Source organism: Saccopteryx leptura, chromosome 13, assembly GCF_036850995.1.
Source record: "Saccopteryx leptura isolate mSacLep1 chromosome 13, mSacLep1_pri_phased_curated, whole genome shotgun sequence".
Classification (NCBI taxonomy): domain Eukaryota; kingdom Metazoa; phylum Chordata; class Mammalia; order Chiroptera; family Emballonuridae; genus Saccopteryx; species Saccopteryx leptura.
Window position 1 is genome coordinate 43,934,456 of NC_089515.1, and position 20,482 is coordinate 43,954,937.

At 45.4% G+C, this 20,482-nt stretch overlaps 1 protein-coding gene across 4 annotated transcripts in view; it reads right to left on the reverse strand.

The window, feature by feature from the left end:
• Positions 1-4,767: 4,767 nt before the first annotated feature.
• The window catches only part of SCAPER (S-phase cyclin A associated protein in the ER), a 312,151-nt gene continuing 296,436 nt past the window's right edge, over positions 4,768-20,482 (reverse strand). For all 4 annotated transcript variants that reach the window (XM_066354622.1, XM_066354624.1, XM_066354623.1 and 1 more), the window contains 3 exons: positions 9,805-9,996; positions 7,180-7,231; positions 4,768-4,889 (listed from right to left, as the gene is read on the reverse strand). In XM_066354622.1, coding sequence (XP_066210719.1) covers positions 4,789-4,889; positions 7,180-7,231; positions 9,805-9,996 — 345 coding nt within the window. In that variant the 3' untranslated portion in view covers positions 4,768-4,788. The remainder of the gene's footprint in view (positions 4,890-7,179; positions 7,232-9,804; positions 9,997-20,482) is intronic.

A 20,482-nucleotide genomic window follows, 5' to 3' on the forward strand; every position in this document is an offset into this window, starting at 1 on the left:
TTCTGCCGGCGCCGCGTGGGGTCAGGGCCTTGCGCAGTCCTCACACCCGTGCTTCGTGTGCCACCGTCCCGCGTGTCCACGCGAGGCCGGGCCGGCGGGGATTGGGCGCCGCGCGGGGGGCGGGCCCGGAGGGGATTGGACGCCGCGCGTAGCCGGGCCCCGCGGAGATTGGACGCCGGGCGGGGCGCAAGGCCGCGCTCGAGTGCTCCGCGCGGTCCCCAGAGGCGAGAGCTCGAGGCTGAGCCGGACGCGGCGCGCCCCCTGCTGCGGCGGGTCCCTTTCCCAGGCGCTGATCGCCCGAGCGCGCGCGACGGGCGGGGCGACCCCGTTTGGGCGGGAAGCTTCGACTCTCGGGTGGCCTCCGTGGGGCGGACTCGGGCCTGAGGTCATGCTCACGATGGCCACAGGAGTTCCCGTAGCCCCTCGTTGGCTGGTGCCACGGGCCCTCCCGTCGCTGGTTTGGGGCCCCTCGGGCTGGGCGCGCGGGGCGTCCTGGGCGCTGCCCGGGGGTCTCGCCGGCTATTAATTCCCGTCTAGACGGGGGACAGGCGCGCGGCGGCCCCTTATCTGCGCCGGCATCACCTGCAAGCGATACAGCACGGGAGCCACAGGGCCCCGCCGCGAGTCCACCAGAACCAGTCTGGCGTGTCCTTGGTTTATTTTCTTTCCAGACCCGAATGCAGGGGCGGGGATGGCCCAGGTCACTCGGTGTGACATTTCAAACCCTGCCACTTGTTTTCTTGAAAACTGGCTTTAGAGGTCGCAGGAAATAACCGAGAGATACCGAATCTCCAGCAGCCCCGGGCAAGCACACAAAACGCAGGCTCAGGTTTTACCCTTCAAATATTTAACCCTTTGGCAACCTCACTGGTGGACACGGGGCTGCCAGCCAACCCACTACTCTTGAAGAACCTCTGGCATTGGGTTTCCGTTTCCTCAAGTTAAATAACCCACAAGTATATCCTTTCCCCAGGATTTGTTTTGAAAGAAGACGGTAACGCCCTGAGTAGGCGATAGTTGCTTTCTTAGATCAGGTAGAGTCTGCTGACTAAAAATGTGTCTGAGGGACCATCTGTAGTCGCGGGAGAGAGGAGTAGGTATCTTCTATTAAAAGTCATGGGCTAGAGGCCACTGTAGGTTTTCCAGTAGAGCTGGTGGAAGGATTCCATCACCCCTACTGTCCCCATTAGAGAAGGAAGGCTGGAAACTGGCTGGTAATTGTTGAAAGAAAATGGGAGTTGTGGAAATGAAACCACATTTCCATTTTTCTTCCTGAATGTCAAGGTGATGCTAGCACAAAAATTAAAGAATACCCCCCTTCTTGGGATTTAGGAAACGGTGCTGCAAATTTACAGATTAAGGGAGAGATATGTAGGGTTAATGAGGACCAGCTTTACCTCTGAAGGACCCAGAAACGGTTTTAATAATCAGGGCTAGATTCTTTGAGGTTTCGTTCTCTTAGACCATTCCCTCCCAAACAGAAATATAGATAGATATTTCCTTTTATCTTGGGGCAGACCATTGAATAGGTGGCTAAACTTCCAACTACTCTTACTTTCAAAAACTTTTGATTTATCCAAAATATTGAATTTTGTCATTTTTAAAAAAGGAAATAGGTTCTTGAGTACAGAATTTCATTAATGGTTGTTAATTAGTTCCTAATTTTTGCTTTTGACAGACTACAGTATCTTAATGCTGAGAAGAAACATATAGTTGCAATCATCTCTTCCTTTATCATCCTTAGATCAAAAATATAATTCCTCTTTTTGATATTTATATGACCGTGTCTGTTTTTGAATGGTGGGAAATGATGTAAGTGGTTACTATATATTAGGCTGCCTGTATCTCTCTGTATTACTGTATTAAACAGCAGCTCTTCTGCAGTTTGTTGCTACATAGGCATGGGGGCACATCCTTCCCACGTGGGTTCCAGGGAAAGAGTTTAACTTTGAAGCTTTATTACAGTTGTCCCTGCTGAGGTGTCAGATCTATGGTTGGTTAGTTATATTAATAAGTATCAGTTTTAACGGTTCCCAGGTCATCTTTTAAACATCTTTGGTAATACAATAGGGATTTTCTTGTAAATTAAATTACCTGTAACAATTACAAGTGTGGTATTTTATGTTTACTGAACTTTTAAAGCGAGACACCCAATTGTGTAGTAAAACATCTGTTCAGTGAAAGAGACCATAGGTGAAAATGGAAGTTAGTATTTAACTAGATTCACTTTAGAATAAGACATTCTGGTGGTATATATCTAATAATTTGGATAGTACTATGTAATTGAGGCAGGAAAAGGGTTCTCAGAGATGGAAAAGTTTATGCCTATAATACCACGAAATTTAATACATATCAAAAAGCTGCATACTTATGGGGAAATTCAAAATACTTCTGAGAAATGCCAGCATTCCCAACAAACTTTAACTTTTAATAGATTGTGGGACAGAAATCAGCTTCTCAGATTTGAATACATAATAGCTTTAAGTTCAATTTTGTCAGAGTTGCAAATACTGGGTTAAAGTGAGACGCTGTCTAAAATCGTTCTCAAGAAAACCTGAGATACTGCTACTGCTGCTTTGGGGGAGGGGCATGAGTCGCCACACATTTAGTTGGGTTTCCCATACTAGAAAGACTGCGCAAAGACAGCGAGAGAATTAGCAGCGTGCTGGAGAGAGGAAACAATGAATGAATAATAAACTATTTGTAGAGAAGTTGAAATGGAGTTGTGATAAAAGCAGGAAATTCAGAGTTTATTAAGCTGATGTAGGGAAGATTAGAGGCTTTTAAATACGTGTCTGATTGATGTAAAGGTAAACTTTCTTCAAGATACCGAGATTCTATGCAATAATGAGGATTGCAGTTACAGACTAGCACCCTGTTGATAGAGGCTGTGCATGAGATGCTGATAAATGGAGTCGGACCGGTAATGGGAGAGAAAAGAGCACAAGGACATACTCCATTGGGACCCTGATGTGAATATGGGTGAAGAGTGGCCCAATTTTAAAAGCAAGTTTGGGGCCCCGCAGCAATGGTGACAGAAAGACGGGAGTGCCAGGGTGAGTCCAGCCTTCGGATGAGGGCACCTGCTGGTCAAGCAGGTCAGCCGCTGGCTGTCGAGAGAGCAGTGCGTGAATGAGCGGAGCACCGAGCGTGTGCACCTTGGGAAGCAGGCTGTTTAGGGGGCGGTTCGGTACCGAAGGTAGGAGACTCCCCACCCCGTGTTGAGCGGGAGCAGGCAGAGGAAAGTGGAAGAACGAGGTGGTGCGAAGTAATCTCTTTCCAGATTACCGAGACCCAAAGGTGTAGAGCTGGCCGGGAGCTCCGGAAGAAAAGACCCGCGGTTCTGCGGTGGCTCTGGGAGGGAAGGGCGGCGGGCAGGTGACAAACGGGTCGGGTCACAGCGCCCCTGGGAGGGAGAAGCACCCCAGCGTCAGCGGCCTCATTCTCTGGGGCGGGTTCTGACTCCTATTCCGCCTGGGCGCCTGGGGCAGAGAAACCATCAGACCAACATTTACTTGGAAATGTGAACAGTTTCTGTGAGGATAATCACAGCTGCCTTTATTATGGCTTTTGGACAATTTTTCGACTAGATGAGAAGCATATTTTAACGGGAAGCGTCTTGCAGCAAACCCTATAAATATCTGACTCTTCCTTTCCGTACCCGGGGGTCCGGTCTGGGTGCAGTGTGGACGCGCACATGGGAATGAGGTCGCCTTTGGTCTTGGATTTTGAAGTTAGACCTTCACTTTCTCTCGAGTTGTAAAACAGTAAAAACCACCCACGCGGCAGCTTGGGGACTAGTGTCCGAATGTCAGTAGGTGTTTCCTTTGAAAAAAACTAAAGAAACTTCCCTTTTCCAGTCCCCCACCCCATCTTGAATCTGATACATATTAGCAGCAATTTTTTTCCAACCAGATCTTTGTTCTTGGTAATGTTTGATCCTTATCCGACAGAAGTGATTACCGATGTCACTCAGTGCTCGGCTTAGCGCTGGCCACCGAGCTCGGGTGCAGAAGCAGGGAGACCAGGACACGACAAGGTCAGCATCACTGTGTCAGAGCCATGGTTTTGCTTGTGTTCCAGCGCTGCTTCATGTCACAATTCTTTCAGACTGTACTTCAGGGTGATTCACTATGGCTGATCTTTTTGGATCTGGACTTTATTCTGGAGAATAACTTCAATTCGCACTGCCTGGGAGGCTCTGCACTGTCTGCGAGGAAAACTATGGGCAGACCAATTATCAATGCTCTAAGTTAATTTAAAATGGCCCTGGAAATATATGTGTAATTAGAATGTAAACGTGTTATAAACATCTTTACTCCAAACCTTAAGGGAGGGAAATTCAGAACTGGTTAACTACAATTAACTAACATCTAATTAAGATACTTCTGGAGTTGGAGTTAGCGTTTTTCTTTCAAATTTGTATTGCCTTAACAAGAAAAGTCACCATTACAAACAGAATAAGTTATTTTATTACAAGAACATAACAGAGTTGCTAATTTTGTGTCTAATTTCACCCATATTACAAATGCAAAGTATATATTATAAGATGGAAGTTACTCAACTGCAAAATATTGTGCGTAAAGGAAATAAACTCAACTTGCAGTTAGCAAGTAGAACATTAAAGTATCTATAGTCATTATAAATAGTTCAAAGTATATACCATATCTACAGTACAGGGAGAGAGTATAAACATGTGAAAATGAGTTTCTTAAGGAACAATTAGAACATATGAACAATTTAAATATTAATGAGGGTACTCAAATACAGAAGCAACCACAACATTTTTTATTTTTCTTTTTTTAAGAAAAACTGTCGAGCTTCTTCCCAGGCCTGCTGAGGAAATCTGTTAGCCAGCTCAAGATAGTCTTGGGATCCAAGGAATTTTCCTGAAAGGAAAATGGAAAAGAATTAAGTGTAAAAGAGGTAAACTCATTGAAGTTTAAGATATTAAACTTATCTTGATATCTGAGTACAAAATAGAGACATAAACTTCAGACATAATTGATTTATCTAGAGTATAAAAGAGACAATATATTTTAATCACAATCTATTTTATGCTATATTAATGTCTAATATATTCAGACATTAACTCCTACATAAAACATTAGGAAAAAAATTTCTTTTGGATTCCAAGGTAGGAAAACGGTAAAATAGTTATGGTGAACAATATAAAATGACAGCCATCTATTCCATCCTTAAATTAGCCTTGAAAGGGTAAATGTGTATGTAAACTTGACATATTTTCTAAAACAGTCTATTTATTTGAAAAAATGATTTAGTTTAAATATAACTTTAAAAATGCTCAAATCTGGCATTCAGTCGCCTAACAAAGCAGAGGAAACAAGCAGAAGCTTTATTGACTGCCACTGTGAGCAAAGCAAATAATCTCATAACTGGGCAGTCATTGAGCAGCAAGTATTTGAAAACCACAATTCTTCCTCAGCAATGACAGTGTGGTGCTATCAGGAGCTGCTTTGTGCTTAGAGGTTCACCTGGGCAATGACCTCAGAATGACTTGAAATATTTTATGGGGACTAAATCAAAAGTTCCCCTAAGCAAAAGGGGAACTGATTTTAAAGGTACAGACTAGCAGCTTAGTGAAGTGTGTCATCTTTTTTTTTTTTTTAATCAAGTGAAGATATTATAAGCTGTCACCAAATATAGTGATGACTCTTTCTGAGCAAAGCAGAGACCTATTCTCCGTTTGCTGTTGTGTGGACTGAACTCATTGTAGCTGGGGAAAGTGTGGAAGTCAGAGAAGAAGGGTGAGAGACTCCCACTGGCGGCAGCCCACCAAGCAGACAAGGGAGGCAGCTCCTGGGACCTCGTGCCAGATACATAGCAAATGGTGACTCATCCTTACAGACAGGAGGAACAGGAAGAAAAAAGAATGTCTATACTTCTTACTGGCAAAGAAATTGCTGTACAGTTATAAATAAATGCATTAGACGATTTTTGTAGGCATTTTCATGTATTTAAAAAATTTTTAATTGTTTTGTAAGAAATAGTAACAAATTATGCTGATTTTTCTGAAGTAGCCTCCAATAGCTTTTTTCTTTCTTTTCCTTTAAGACTGACTGAGGCAGGGCAGAACTCAACTTGCACACTAATTCTGGCTTAGACAAATGGCACCAACTAGGATGTTGACTTGAATTTCTAAAAAAGGAGCACAGCTTTCTGTTTACTTCTCAGAGTACCTGAGTCAATAAAACATGACATATTTTCATGATATTGTTACAGGTTTAGTTAAAGTCTTTTCTATGTACTTCAACACTTGCCCATTATAGATAATAGATAACAGTGTGTGTGTGTGTGTGTGTGTGTGTGTGTGAGAGAGAGAGAGAGAGAGAGAGAGAGAGAGAGAGAGAGTCCAAGGTGACTCCTCCACCCCCACTGCCACCTACCCCCAAGTAAGGACTACTTGCTGGGTGCCCAGGAGGGTCCTGCTGGGAGTGGGCTTCTGACTAGCCTCTTTAAAGATGATCAAACTAGTGGAAGAATTGGGGGACATTTGGATTAGGTTCTCAACCAGAGAAATGCCACAGTTAAAGATCAACGTGTACTTCTTAATTACAGTCTAGGTAGCAAAATATTTTAAAAAGTAAAAATGCACTTTAAAATTCTACATCTCCAGCTCTGATCACAGGAAACACCTCAGCAGGAACACTACAGGAAAAAATCCTTGTAATGGATTTTTCTCCATGGTAAACAATTTTATGTTTATTTCAATAAAAATTCAAATACTTGAATTTAGGGGGAATATGGGCTACATTGATACTTTTATTCTGAACATGGATAGAGAACCAAACCTATGTGATTTCAGCATTTATGTGAGTTATTTAGGCCAATATTAATGATCTGAATGTGTCCTGTGCTACTAAATAAATTTAGCAATTATTTATCATTTATTATATCTTGCATGAGGTGAGTGTAAAGTATACAAAGATGTTTTGTGTTTTTCTTTTCCTTCCATAGATTTCTTTGTATATTCTGATACACTCATTCTTGATGACAAAATCGATTTCTTGATGCACTGAAATATACACTTGGTATCCGAATCTCAAATCTTTTGGGCAATGTAATAAATTAATTTCCCTAGCAGTTCCAGAAGGTAGAATAAGAAACATGTCCATTCAGCTAACAAACACATGCTGTTTAATTTTAATAGACACATACCTTTGGACTGATAAGACTGGTTATCGGTCTGACCTTGGTTCTGTGCAAAATCCTGTGGGAGACAAGAAAAGTGTTTTTATACCAAAGCTACGAGCAGAGAATATTTCACTGAGGGCAGCTTTAAAAATGCTTCTGAATCCTCAAACAACTATTTTTTCACTAGTGCTTTGGAGCCTGAATATAAAAGCTGAAGAAACTGATGTTACTGTTACGTACTCCAGGTTCTCGTAAATTTAAGTCAAACAGTGATGACTCTTCCATTTTGCTCCACTATCACCAGGGCCAGGTTACTGCCTACTGTGCAAACTACAATTTTATTTTCTATCTAACAAACTAAACACTTGAGTCAAATTTACATTCTTAAAATACTGATTTTTAACATTTTTTTTTAAGCACAACTCTAAAAGCTCTTAGGTATTCTGCAGCTAAATCTAAACATCTGGTTATTTTACTTTTCGGTGGAAGATGAAAAATGTAGAATATATAAAATTTCAGAAACTATCAGCTCTTACTTTTAATACCATTTTCTAGTGACTATTAATAATATAATACATGGGTACCTTGCAGAACCATTTTATAAACTAAATCCCAATGTATATTCATTCTCTTGAGCACACATTTATAGAAAAAAATACTTGGGTCCACAAATCTAACATTCTATCCCAAATAAGCATTCTAAGAAATGTGTGTAGCATTTACGTAATTTGTGTGTTAAAATGTTAAATATGTGTTACATTTACATTCCCTGATATTTGTGTGCTGAGTGTCATAGAGCAGAGAGGATTTAGGACTAGTTTGAGATCAATACCAGTTGAAAACAAGTAATACATACAATCTTTACTACTTTAGATTCTGGTATCATTTGTATTTTAATAAATTGTTTCTCAAGCAGTTAAAAATGTAAGGTACTAAGCTGGTACAGATGCAGAATTTACTCTTTGCTCAGCTATCCCTGTCTTGGTCGAGGCCCCCTCTGCTCAGGCCATAGAAGCTGCACACCACCGCCCTGGCGGCCCCTGCCCCCTTTGCCGCCTTACTTTCCTCCACAGCACTTAACACCATTGACAAGTTATTTGTTTGCTGTTTGACTCTCCCCACTTAAATGGAAGATCTATGAAGGCAGGGCTTTTTATCTGTTTATTCGTTGCTGTATCACCAGCGCATGGGGCCGTGTGCAGCACACTGTAGCCACTCTTAAATTACCTGCTGAATGAAAGAAGGAACAATTGGAATTTAAGATCACAATCTTAAGATTCTCTAAAACCTATTTTCTGTTTAATTCAATCCTGAGTTTCTAAAATATGTGTAGAATCCTAAATGTCAATTTGATGCTTATAAGATTTTATTAAGATTTTGATTTAAATGTAAAAATACTTTATAAAGATTTGTGCCCAACCTGTAGTGCTGAATATCTTTGAAAACATTTTCAGAAAATGTGATACAGGCTCAAACAAAACAACTAAGCTGAAAATAAAGCATTTCTAAACATAATTGATCTGGCTGTGTGTTTCAGTTGGTCATCTTATAGAGGATGGTTTACAAAATGTAAAGCGCTAATTGTTTTTAAGGTGAAGAAAGTTTTTGGACTCTCACTGTCCCAACCAGCTGTGCACCATCACAGCCCAAACAAGGACCGGCACCAATGCAGAGCTCAACTTTCTGTTTCATTATCGTTACTAATCATATGTATGTCAAGTAACAAAACCTCCTTGGTTTTATGGTGGAACATATGAAAGAAAATGGAAGATTTTCAGGAAATAATGATCTACAATGACAGAGAAAAGAATCGCAAGGTTAGCTACTAGCAAATATTAAAGAATAGCCAACTTGATTTTTCTAATGCCAGTTGACTAAGTTAATGTAGATGTGGAAATATTGCTTTGCTTTGCTATGGCACTAATTCTGATTCCAGTCGTATAGATTTTTTTCTTTTAATTGAATTTAGTGAGAATGTAAGGGAGGGAGGGAGGGAGAGAGAGACAGAGACAGAGAGAGAGAGAGACAGGAGTATCGATCTAGTCCTGTATGTGCCCTGACCGAGGATCGAACCGGCAACCTCTGCACTTCAGGACAATGCTCTAACCAACCAAGTTGTCCAGCCAGGGCATACAGAATTTAACTGGATCAGAAAAATAGAAGGCTATACTTAGAAGTTTTAGATTTTTCTGAAGGCAGTATAACAGGTTTTCATTATACACACATAGATGTGTGTGTGTATATATATGAATATTTAGACATTTACAAATAAACTGAAGTTTTAATTGATCTTTCTTCAGCAATCATTATCTATTCCTTTGAGCCAGACTAAATGTAAGATGAATGCAACCATTAAAGCCGTAAAGAAGTCTGGCAGTCTTTTGAAAACATTTCCTTAGCGTGAGCTTACCATTGCCTCAATTGGAAAAAATAGCCTTTTCTTGAAAGCTAACAAGTAGAAACTATACCACATTCAACCCGTTTCACTAATCCCGTTATTTTAGAAATTAATGTTCAAGCACAGATATGTGTGACATGTCTAGAAGGTAGTGTGGCCAGCAGGAATCCACAGCTGGCTCACTCCTCCTTCTCCACAGCGCTCACTCGCACACGCAGCCAGCGAAGGCAGGCGGCGGAGCACAGAGGTACCTGGATGAACGTGGCCAGCAGGACAGAGCTCATCTCCTGCTCCAGGATGATCTTGTTCTGGTGGTTGTTGTAACACGCAGCGATAAGCGAGGGGAACAGCACTTTGACCAGCCGGGGGTCACTGAAGTACTGAAAGGGCAGCTGGCACAGCTTCTGCAGCACCGTGGGGTGGCGGCCGGACTGCACGATGACCTGGGACAGAGGAGCAACCCAGGTTAACTGCCAACCGCCCGGGCCAACCCCTGCCCTGTTTCCCTCACCAACTATCAGGAAGAACCATGGAGCACATGCTGAAAGAGTATGAGGGGAAAAAAAAAAGAATCCTGACTCCTTACCTGAGTTTAAGTGATATTTGAAAGGAGCATAATATACTGTAATCTCATTTCTTAAGGAAAAGATCCCAAAAGTTCTGCAGCCATTTAAAAGTTAATAGAATCTGTGATGAAGGGACAGCCGCCACAGAGAGAGGATGCCGGGATGTGGACCCTGGACGCAGGCAGCTGCAACAGCACGCCCAGCCCCGCTCTCCCCTAGGAGCACAGCAGCCATTTTCCTTAAAACCTACAAACAGCTCCCTCACCAGAAACACACCCTCTCCTGCAGCCCTGCCCACTGCAGTCTCCCCTGACCTTGCTCACAGAATACACTGAATGCAGAGAAATCTATTCTGCCGTATGCAGACAAGCCCTGGGAAGAAAAGAGGATTGTAAGGGGAACGAATAGTATGAGCACGGGCTCCAGAAGGGCCCTCCTCCGATCCATACTCCTTATCTGTGTTTCCATCAGTGCCATTGAATCTAAAAGGAGAATTGTTTAGATAAACGAGACCGTTGTCTTGAAGCAGTCTAGGTTTACAGCTGTGTACATTTTAAGAAGCGGGGCAATGCAATTAATGGGCTTGTAGGGAAGCACTCCTAATTTATTCCCTGGTCCTTCATGATAAACTAAGAAATGTCAAAAATCAGACCTGTTTCAAGTAACCTTGACTAGACAGTTCTAATATGAAAGGGCTGGGTGACCCAAAGCCCACTTCTTGGTATAGGAGGAAGTGCACAGAAAGTTAAGAACACTGTAAACTCTAAGGTCAGGACTGTAAATTGTACTTGGAAAAACACAATTTTACAGGTACACACCCAGACAGGACTGCATTAAAATTAAAACCAGAAGGAAAGACTGAAACAGCAGAGGCAGGAGAAACATAAATTACAGGGATTTACAAGTTTTCAAAGTACTTTTAACAATACTTTAAGAACACACGCTCAGATGATAATGCAGTTTGGTTTAAGAACAAAATCAACAAAGTAATAGTTCACATATTTTAGTTCAATAGCTAAAATGACATCAAAAACCTTTAGAGAATGTTGATAGGGACTTGCTAATACCTCCAAATCCAGGAGGAATTTTAAAGACTCACAGTGTGACAATTCAGCACATGGCTGTGCTGCTGTTTCTGACGCTGGCTGAGAAAAATATGTCCTACCATCTACTTTATTGATAAAACACTTACTTGAATCTTTATTTTAATTATTAGCTACAAGTTTTGTAGCACAGCCAAATGATCACTGCTTTAGAATTCATAATGATACCATTATTAGAAGCCCCCCCCTCACTTGGGCAAAAATTAAGAACAAGTTTTTTCTTTGGAACTTTGTTGTTAAAAAGATATTATTAGAAGATTCACTAATTGAAAGGCTATAACACGGGCCAGTTTGGCAGGCATGGGCACCATGTTAACTTAAAGGCAACAACTCCTGGTTCTTGGTAAACAAGCGCCTAACATGAATGCCCAGCGGGACCTTACTGCCCCTGGATTTGTGACCCTCACTGAGGTGATGCAGAGCCCCTTAGGAGCCTGTCAGTCCCCTCCAGCAACAGAACAGAGTTGCCTGTGGAAGAAGTGAGTTTACAGAGGTCACCAGCAGTGTAGTGGATGACCTGCCAGTGGCCACTACTTTTCAATCCCCAGGCTGTGAAGATACTAATGGAAGTAGGCAGTTTGGTTACCTTGGGGGTAAGGAGTTCTACCCACGGGACCACCTAGGACAGACCACCAGGGTACAGGTCAGGGGTCCAGGAGGGCTGGTGAGAGCCACAGCAGGACATCTTGTTGGCTCTGCCTTTGAACCACATTTCACACATTAAGGGGAGACAGGGTTAGGAGGTCCAAGAGGGGGCTAATCTGTATCACTGAGACTCAGACGAGACCACTGCTGGGTGATTCAGGTGGTTTGTGTCACAGAGGGTGGCAGCTTGATGGCATGAGCAAGCTGAACACCCCCTCAGGATTAGGCTGAGCACCCCCTCGGGGGCAAGGGAAGAAGGCTGGGAGGCCAACAGCCTGACCGGATGCTCAGGGCTCTGAGCATGAGGAGAGAGCTGATGGAAGGGTTTTTGACAGACTGGGGGGTGAGGGCAGGGCTCGGTTTTATTTTATCCAGTCACTCACTCCCAGGCCATAAGGTGGTCAAATGTCACCTTACATTGCTGAGGCGTTCCAAAGGCAGGAGAAAGTCAACAGAGAGTCATCATGGGGCATGAAAGTCTTGCTGAATGAAAGGAATGTACACAATTCAGGGAAAGCTCAGATTTATAAGATGGTGTTTTCTTTCCATCTGTTTTCCTGATGGAGCTGTAACTAAATAACTGCTGGTCTGTCACCTTTGTTTATAAAGGTGGGCACCACCCTGAGCCTGGCCAGGCCACCTGCCCCTCCCTCAGTGCACACAGGCCAGCACCAACCTAAAGGGGATTCCCCAGAGCACTGCACCATGGCCAGGAGGGGTCCAGACAGCAGAGACAGCAGGAGGAGGGATGGAATGGCCTATTACACTGAGACACCGCCTCTCAAATATGATGATGTTCACTTTCAGCTAGTCATGTGACCCTGACAAACAGCCCAACTTCTCTGGGGTTGATGGTGGAGAATTCCTTAAAAATTAAACCTATTTGGGGCCATGCTTGCAACCAAGCTATTTTTAGCACCTGAGGTGGAGGCTCCACCAAGCCATCCTCAGCACTTGGGGATGATGCGCTTGAACCAACTGAACCATGACTGCAGAAGAGGAAGAGAAAGAGAGAGAGAAGGAGGAGAGAAAGGGTGTGGAGAAGCAGATGGTCACTTTTCCTGTGCTCCCTGACCGAGAATTGAACCCAGGATTTCCACATGCTAGGCTGACATTCTACCACTGGGCCAACAGGCCAGTGCCATTTTTGGATCCATTCTCTCTCTCTCTCTTTTTTTTTTTTTTTACAGGGACAGAGAGAGAGTCAGAGAGAGGGATAGATAGGGACAGACAGACAGGAATGCAGAGAGATGAGAAGCATCAATCATCAGTTTTTCGTTGCAACACCTTAGTTGTTCATTGATTGCTTTCTCATATGTGCCTTGACTGGGGGCCTTCAGCAGACCGAGTAACTCCTTGCTGGAGCCAGCGACCTTGGGTCCAAGCTGGTGAGCTTTTTGCTCAAGCCAGATGAGCCCGCGCTCAAGCTGGCAACCTCGGGGTCTCGAACCTGGGTCCTTCCGCATCCCAGTCCGACACTCTATCCACTGCGCCACCGCCTGGTCAGGCATGGGTCCATTCTTGATCATTCTCTGGAGAGACCAATGGGCATGATCTATAGTTACTGAAGAAGGAGACCGTTTACCAAATGCCCCGGTCTTCACCATTTTTTTTCTTTAGTATCATAGGGGTTATGAAAAGGGGGGGGAGGGAAAGAGAGACCATTGCTCCCTCTTCTTTTTGGAACTATCAAAAGTTCTGGCGAGAAGGGGCATTAGAAAAAGGAAAGTTGTATGATGGCAATGTGTGCCATAGCTTGGTGGAAAAAGGAACCAGGCAAACAAGAATGCTGGTGTTAGAATGGAATCTGGTTTAAAAAAAAGAATGTGGAGTAGACAAGTAGACATGCCAATTCTTTCATCTTCTGAGCCCTGGCCACCCACTGGCCTCTGGCTCCAATCTTTGTGCTTTCCACCAGGGAAGGATAACCTGCATACACCGACAGATACCAGGAGAGAGCTCTCAGTGAATTTAGTAGTTATTGACACAAAGGGGTCATGCTTTCACTCTCAGGGAGACGAGCTATGAATACAAATAAACAGTAATCAAAGGAGCCTGAGTCATCAGAGGGGGAACGGTAAGGTACTAGGTACTAGGAGACCCCATGGGAGGGAGAGGTTACTCCTCACTTAGGGGAATGAGGACCTTCAGGGCTGGAGCAGACGTGGGCACCTGGAAACTGTAGGTGGAGGAATCTTAGGAGGAGAGAAGAAGCTCCCAGATTCACTGTCAGCTGGTCTCAGTCAGCTCAGGCTGCCATAGCAAAGTATCGCAGGCAGGCTGGGTGGCTTCAGCAACAGAAATTTATTTCTCACAGTTCTGGAACCTGGAAGCCTAAGACCAAGGTGCCAGTATATTCAGTTCCAACACCTCACCGTAACCTCACATGGCCTTTCCTTGGTGAGTGTGCGTGGAAAGACGTATCTCTTTCTCTTCTTCTTATAAGGCCACTGATCCTATCACATTAGGACCCCACCCTTATGACCTCATTATGACCTAATTACCTCCTAACACTCTGTCTCCTAGTAAAGTCACATTGGGGGTTAAATGTTCAACATATGAATGGGGGGGGGGGAGAGAAACAATTCAGTCCATGGTGCACCTGTGATTCCTCATCATCCTAGCCAGAATGATGTCTCATTAGAAAGGCTGCCCTTGCTAACCAGGTGTATTTCAGATCTGACTCGGTCAACTATCTCTTAGTGGCCAGAGCCACAAATCTGCAGGCTCAAGGGTACTGGTAGCCCTGGCTCTGGTCAGTTAACCAATTTAAGCTTCAGAGTCCTTTCTATTAATTTTTTTTTTTTGAGAAAGAGGAAACATCAATTTGTTGTTCCACTTATTTATGCATTCACTGGTTGATTCTTGTAGGTACCCTAACCAGGGATCAAACCTGCAACTTTGGGGTTCGGGATGACACTAACCAACTGAGTGACTCAGCCAGAGCTTCAGGGTCCTTTCTATAAAGTAGGGGTATATGGCAGTCTTCAGGGCTTCGCTGAGGTTCAAATGAGACCAGGTCTGTGATGACAATGTAAAAACCAATATAGTGATGAGCTCTGCTGCTCTGAGTCCTCTTCTGTGGCATCTGGCTTCCACACGCTTGCAGGACCAGAAACCTGTTCCCAGTGTGAAGCCAAGCCAGTGTTTCCCATCCTCCCACCCCCAGGAACCTGGCAGCACAGGCCCTCCTCTCTGGCTGGGACTCCGCAGCAAGCTCCATGCCCCTGGGCAGCCACTGCTTGGCCACTCCCTGGCCCTGCCTGCACAGGACAGAGCTCTGCAAACAGGGCTGGGGTGCCAGCCAGGATCCTGTGGTGGTGGTGGGGTAGGAAGTGCATTCTGACAGTTCTGAAAAGAAAATCCCAGTATGAGCACGATCCAAGACACACAGGTAAGAGGCTTAGCTGACTGCGTGTGTTTTGAGGCTGTGCTAGACGAGTCCAGCTGAAAATAGAGCAGGAAGGGCCAGAGCTCACAGGCGGGCGCTGCAGGCTCCTGACTGGGACCCCAGACAAGCTTCTCTCCAAGCACTTCAGGAAATCCTCAAGCCCAGGTAGCACAGCTGGAGACAGCTCTCCTTTCAGCCCAGAGATGGGGCAGCAGGGATGACATATCCCTGGTCCCAAATGGGCAGGGGCTGTGGCTTCACTCTTGTGTCCTGTGTTGCTCTGCTGGAGGGCGGGGCTCTTCCATGTTACTGGGGGAATCAAACCACATCTCTTCTCACAAGCTACAGATGCCACTTTCTGACTCAGAGACCTCACTGGTCTCCATACCATGCTGCCCTAGGTCTGCATAGCTAGTCCGGTGTTACAGGCTGTTTGTCACCCCAGATCCATTGGTTGAGCCCTAACCCCAATGTGATGGCAACAGGAATCATCATGGCTGGGACTAGTCCCTTATAAAGGGACGCCGGGGAGCTCCTTAGGCCTCTTTCTGCCATGTGAGGAGAAGAAGGTGGCCGTCTGCACCTGGAAGAGTGCTATCCCTGGAGCCTGACCAGACGGGCATCCTGATCTTAGACTTCCAGCCTCCAGGCAGGAGAAGCGAATCTGCGTTGTTGATAAGCCGCCAGTCTGTGGTACTTCGTTTCTGCAGCCTGAATGGCCTGAGACACCCCTAAAGAAAGGATTCTGTGATCAGTTATCTCCTACCCTAGAAGGAAGCTGGACTGGGAATCCTCAGGGTCCTGGGCACAAAGTCAGGGCTCCCTGGCCTGGTTTTAAGGAGAGTTCTAGAAAAGGCCCACCCCTTCTGTGGGTGCTGGTTGACACTGGTCTCACTTGGTGTGAAGGGATCCAGTCTTCTAGGCCACTGCACTGTCAGGACCTCCACAACACCCAGCACAGCAGAGCCTGTAACAGGCAGAGATGGCATTCACAGTCCGTGTACACAGGCCCCTCACCTACATTGCCACACTCTGAGGTGGGCAGACAGGGATGACCATACATTTTTGTAAGAAAAAAATCTAATGCTCAGAAACTTCAAAGACTTGTCCCAGGTCCCCCAGGCCGTCCCGGGACTCTTAGTGCTGGCTTTTCACTCACCCCTCAGGCCCATCCAGGACTATCAGACACACAGGGCGCCCCTCCCTGGGCAGAGGGGCTCTCTGTCGCCACGCCTGAGCTCATTCCCGTGCCTGATCACCAGCCAGCTTCTCACACAACCTTGCCAGTCCAGATGAAGATGAGGATGACACACTGCCATTCCAAACAGACGCAACCAACCGACATACACAGATTAAACCAACACAAAAGGTCTTTCTTCAAAAACCTATACTCTGCTTGGCTAGGTATCAAATAGCCAGTTTTTGGCTATGTGCTGGGCTGTGCCAAGGGTTTGTCTCAAATTATCAGACATAAGAACTTGAACAAGAGAAATAGTGGGTGGTGGGACTGGACGCTCAGGAGTGAGCTATTGGAACACCCGTCCTGCGATAATGCTAATCCTCGGTATGACCTGAATACTCTTCCCCAACGGTTTAATTTAAAGAAAAAAAGAAAAGTGGAGGTAAAGTGCTGAGTAGTCAGGTCTGGTCTAGAAATGCAATAAGCCTGGGGAGAGTGTACAGATCATCCATCTGAAGATGACAATGCGGCACTCACTTCCTGGGTTCCAAGGAGAGCACACATGTGGAGACTCTATCATGTTACACAAACGGAAACCAGCCAACTCTCTCACCCAGAGGGTGCCTTCCCTCCAATTGTGATGGCCTGGAGTGCAGCCAGGAGCCAGGAAGTGAGCAAGCAGACAAATCCTCCATTCATCAGATGTTTACTGAGCATCTACTCCGGCCAAGTGTGGTAGGAGATGGGGTGGTGACAAGCCAGAGCCACTCCTGCCCTCACAGAGGACCCAGTCTTGCCACAAAATCCATGTCTAACCTTCACAGGGACGTTCTGTAAGCTCCAGCTCTGTCTACCAATTCATGTTGCAAAAGCCAGTGTAATAATAAAAGTCCCCAGTTTTCAACAGTCTCAAAGCTGTTAGCTCCATGAGAATGAGGCTATGTCCCTTTAATTTACTCCTGTACCCCTACTAACTGGCATAGTGCCTAGCACGGTTTGTGACAAATAACAGGTATTCAGTAACTGTCTAGGGAAGTAATGAGTGAGGACTGAGCTCAGGTTCCCAAACCTACTGTCCCCCCAGGGCCTCCGATGACACTATCTTTGCATTTGCAAGAGGAGCTAGCTGGCTAGGTACCTCGGCCAGCACCCTATCAAATCCCAGTCTCCTGGCACTGTGGTCCAGAGAGTAGGGGCAGCGTGGGGCAGGGCAGCTTCTCCCGGCAAGCCCTGTAAGCTGGTCTGTGAAACCTAAGGTCAAATAGCTCTGTCGGTCACTGTGGTAGGGTGGGTGAAGCGAGACAGAATGGATACAGACAGTTAAATCTCACCAAGGCAAAAGTCCTTATGCCTAAGAAGTCTTGTTTTGTTTTGTTTCCCCTTTTCTTGTCAGAGACAAGATGTCCTCAACAGAGGGGCAAAAATAGGTGTCTAGACATCTAAATTCATGAAAAGAGACAGCCAAGAGAGTCCGTAAATCATTGGAACAAAGCATATTTTCGTAGCAGAGCAGAAACAAAGTAGTTGTTGCATTCCTCCCACAGAACAGGTCCTGCTACAAAGCTGCAGTGAAGTGGCAGCGGCCGGTGCACAGCGCTCCTGACAAGTCCCGTCACACCTGAAGCCCAGGCCCGGAGGCCAGTGACCTCTATGAATCATGCCCCAAACAATACACCCTGTTTTTCTAATCTGATGCCTCGGGGGCAAAGCAGAGAGCCTGCAGGAATGGCTTTATTTATATATCATGGGAGAAAAAAAAAAGTCTATTCATTTACATAATCCGATTCAGAGCAGAGAAACACAAAGATTCCTTGGCTAGCACTGCAGACAAATTCCTCTGCTTTTCCAGGCTGAATCCAGGGCAGAGACCTTGTCAAACTGTGCAGGAGGTAGCCTCCTCCTGGTGGCAGCAGCAGAGACACATGGGGGGGAGGGAGAACAGCCAGGGACAAGACCAGAGGCTGAAGCCAGAAGCTGGGGGCTAGGCCTCTCTCCGACTTTGGAGACCATGAAAGCCTTGGGAAATGGGGGGTGAGTGGCTGTCCCGCCTGTCCATCCGGGGAAACTAGGTGAGAAGACAGGGCATGCTGTTTTCTGCTTCCTTTGGGAAACAGGCTGTGAGCTGGGAACCAGCACAGGGATGCAAAGGACGCTTCCGGGCAGGCTCCTCCTCCAACACCCTTCTGCTCCTGTAGGAGGCTCATGCTTCAGAATCAGGGCCCTGCTCACAGCCCTGGGCTCCACTGGGATGTTCTGAGGTCCATGTTCCTATTCTCCTCACAGTGCGGGGGACTCTGAGACATAGCATCCTCCTGTCAGCAATGTGCTGGGTAATGTTCAAGATCACCCTGAGGATAAGTCCCCAAGTTCTTTGGCCCTGATGACCTGGGCCCAGCCTGCATCTTCACTCAGCTCTACGTCTTAAGCACCCGTCAAAACGAACAGCTCCAGTTCCTGGACCAGCCAGGCTATTTTACATCCAGAGCCTTCGCTCATGGCCTTTCCTGGGCCTAGCATGTCCTTCCTACTTGCTGCTGGTAAGTGTCTAGCCCACTTTCAGTACTGGCTCCAACAGGACCTCCACTGTGGATATGTCCAAGGGCACCCTCTGGCACACACAGGTCATTTATTGCCTGTCCCTCCCTCCCAGCCCAGAACGTGAGCAGCGTGAGGCAGGGATTTTGTTTAGTTTCCGTGCATCCCAGCGTCTAGAACAGTGGCAGGACCAGTGCAGCCATGTTAAAGGGCTCCTGAAGGAGCAGATGAGTCAGCACGGCCAGCCCAGGCAGGGGTTCCACAAGGACGAGGCCTGGGTTGTATTAGTTTCTGCACCTCCTGGCACATGGTTTGCCATAGGATGGGCGTTTTGTTAAAGTTGATAAATGAGAGAAAGATGAGTGGTGAATGTATATATGGACACAAAGCTCACGACAGTGACATTTTCCCAAGAGTAAGTGACCTCCAGCATTCTGTTCACTGAGAAGAGGTACTTTTTATTTATTTACCTATTTTGTGTGACAGAGACACAGAGAGTCAGAGAGAGGGACAGATAGGGGATAGACCAGAAGGGAAAGAGATAAGAAGCATCAGTTCTTCGTTGCAGCTCCTTAGTTGTTCACTGATTGCTTTCTCATATGTGCCCTAACTGGGGGGCTACAGCAGACTGAATGACCCCTTGCTCAAGCCAGTGACCTTGGGCTTAAGCTGGTGAGCTTTACTCAAACCAGATGATCTTGCACTCAAGCTGGCTACCTCAGGGTCTCGAACCTGGGTCCTCCCCATCCCAGTCCTATATCTATCCACTGCGCCACCGCCTGGTCAGGGAAGAGAAGAGTTACCTTTTAAAGTGAAGCATGTTCTAGATTCCCTTCGACACATCTTGCAGTACAAGGAGGCTAAGCTAGATTATCTCAAATTCTTGCCTATCCCGAAAATCAGATCTATAATTTGTCAGGACTAAACCCCAAAGTACAATTTCATTGCAATTTATGTTTGAAAAAGCTTAAAGAGCACAGACCTTGGAATGATACTGACTCACCATATGACTAAATTTGAGGGACTACTTTATTTTGGGTTTTCTGTTTATTTGCATTTTCTGTATCCCCTCCACCACAGGGTGGGAGGTGGGGAGAAGGAAGAAGGCTGGTTACAGAAAACCCTAGATTATGTGCCAAGAAATATATAACCCTGTGCTATCAGCCATGAGCACCTTATGCTGCCTATACCTATTTAGATATTACATTTAAATATGGTTTAAAAAAAGCTTAGACTATTTTTTCTTAAGTAAGAATTTAAAAAGTCATCATACAAACTATGCCACTCCCAAATTCTTCACTAGTAGTTATTCTGATTTTCTAATCCAGGTTCTTTAAGAAATGAAAACTTAGCCTGATCAGGCGGTGGCGCAGTGGATAGAGCATTGGACTGGGATGCGGAGGACCCAGGTTTGAGACCCCGAGGTCATCAGCTTGAGCGTGGGCTCATCTGGTTTGAGCTAAGCTCACCAGCTTGGACCCAAGGTCGCTGGCTCGAGCAAGGGGTCAC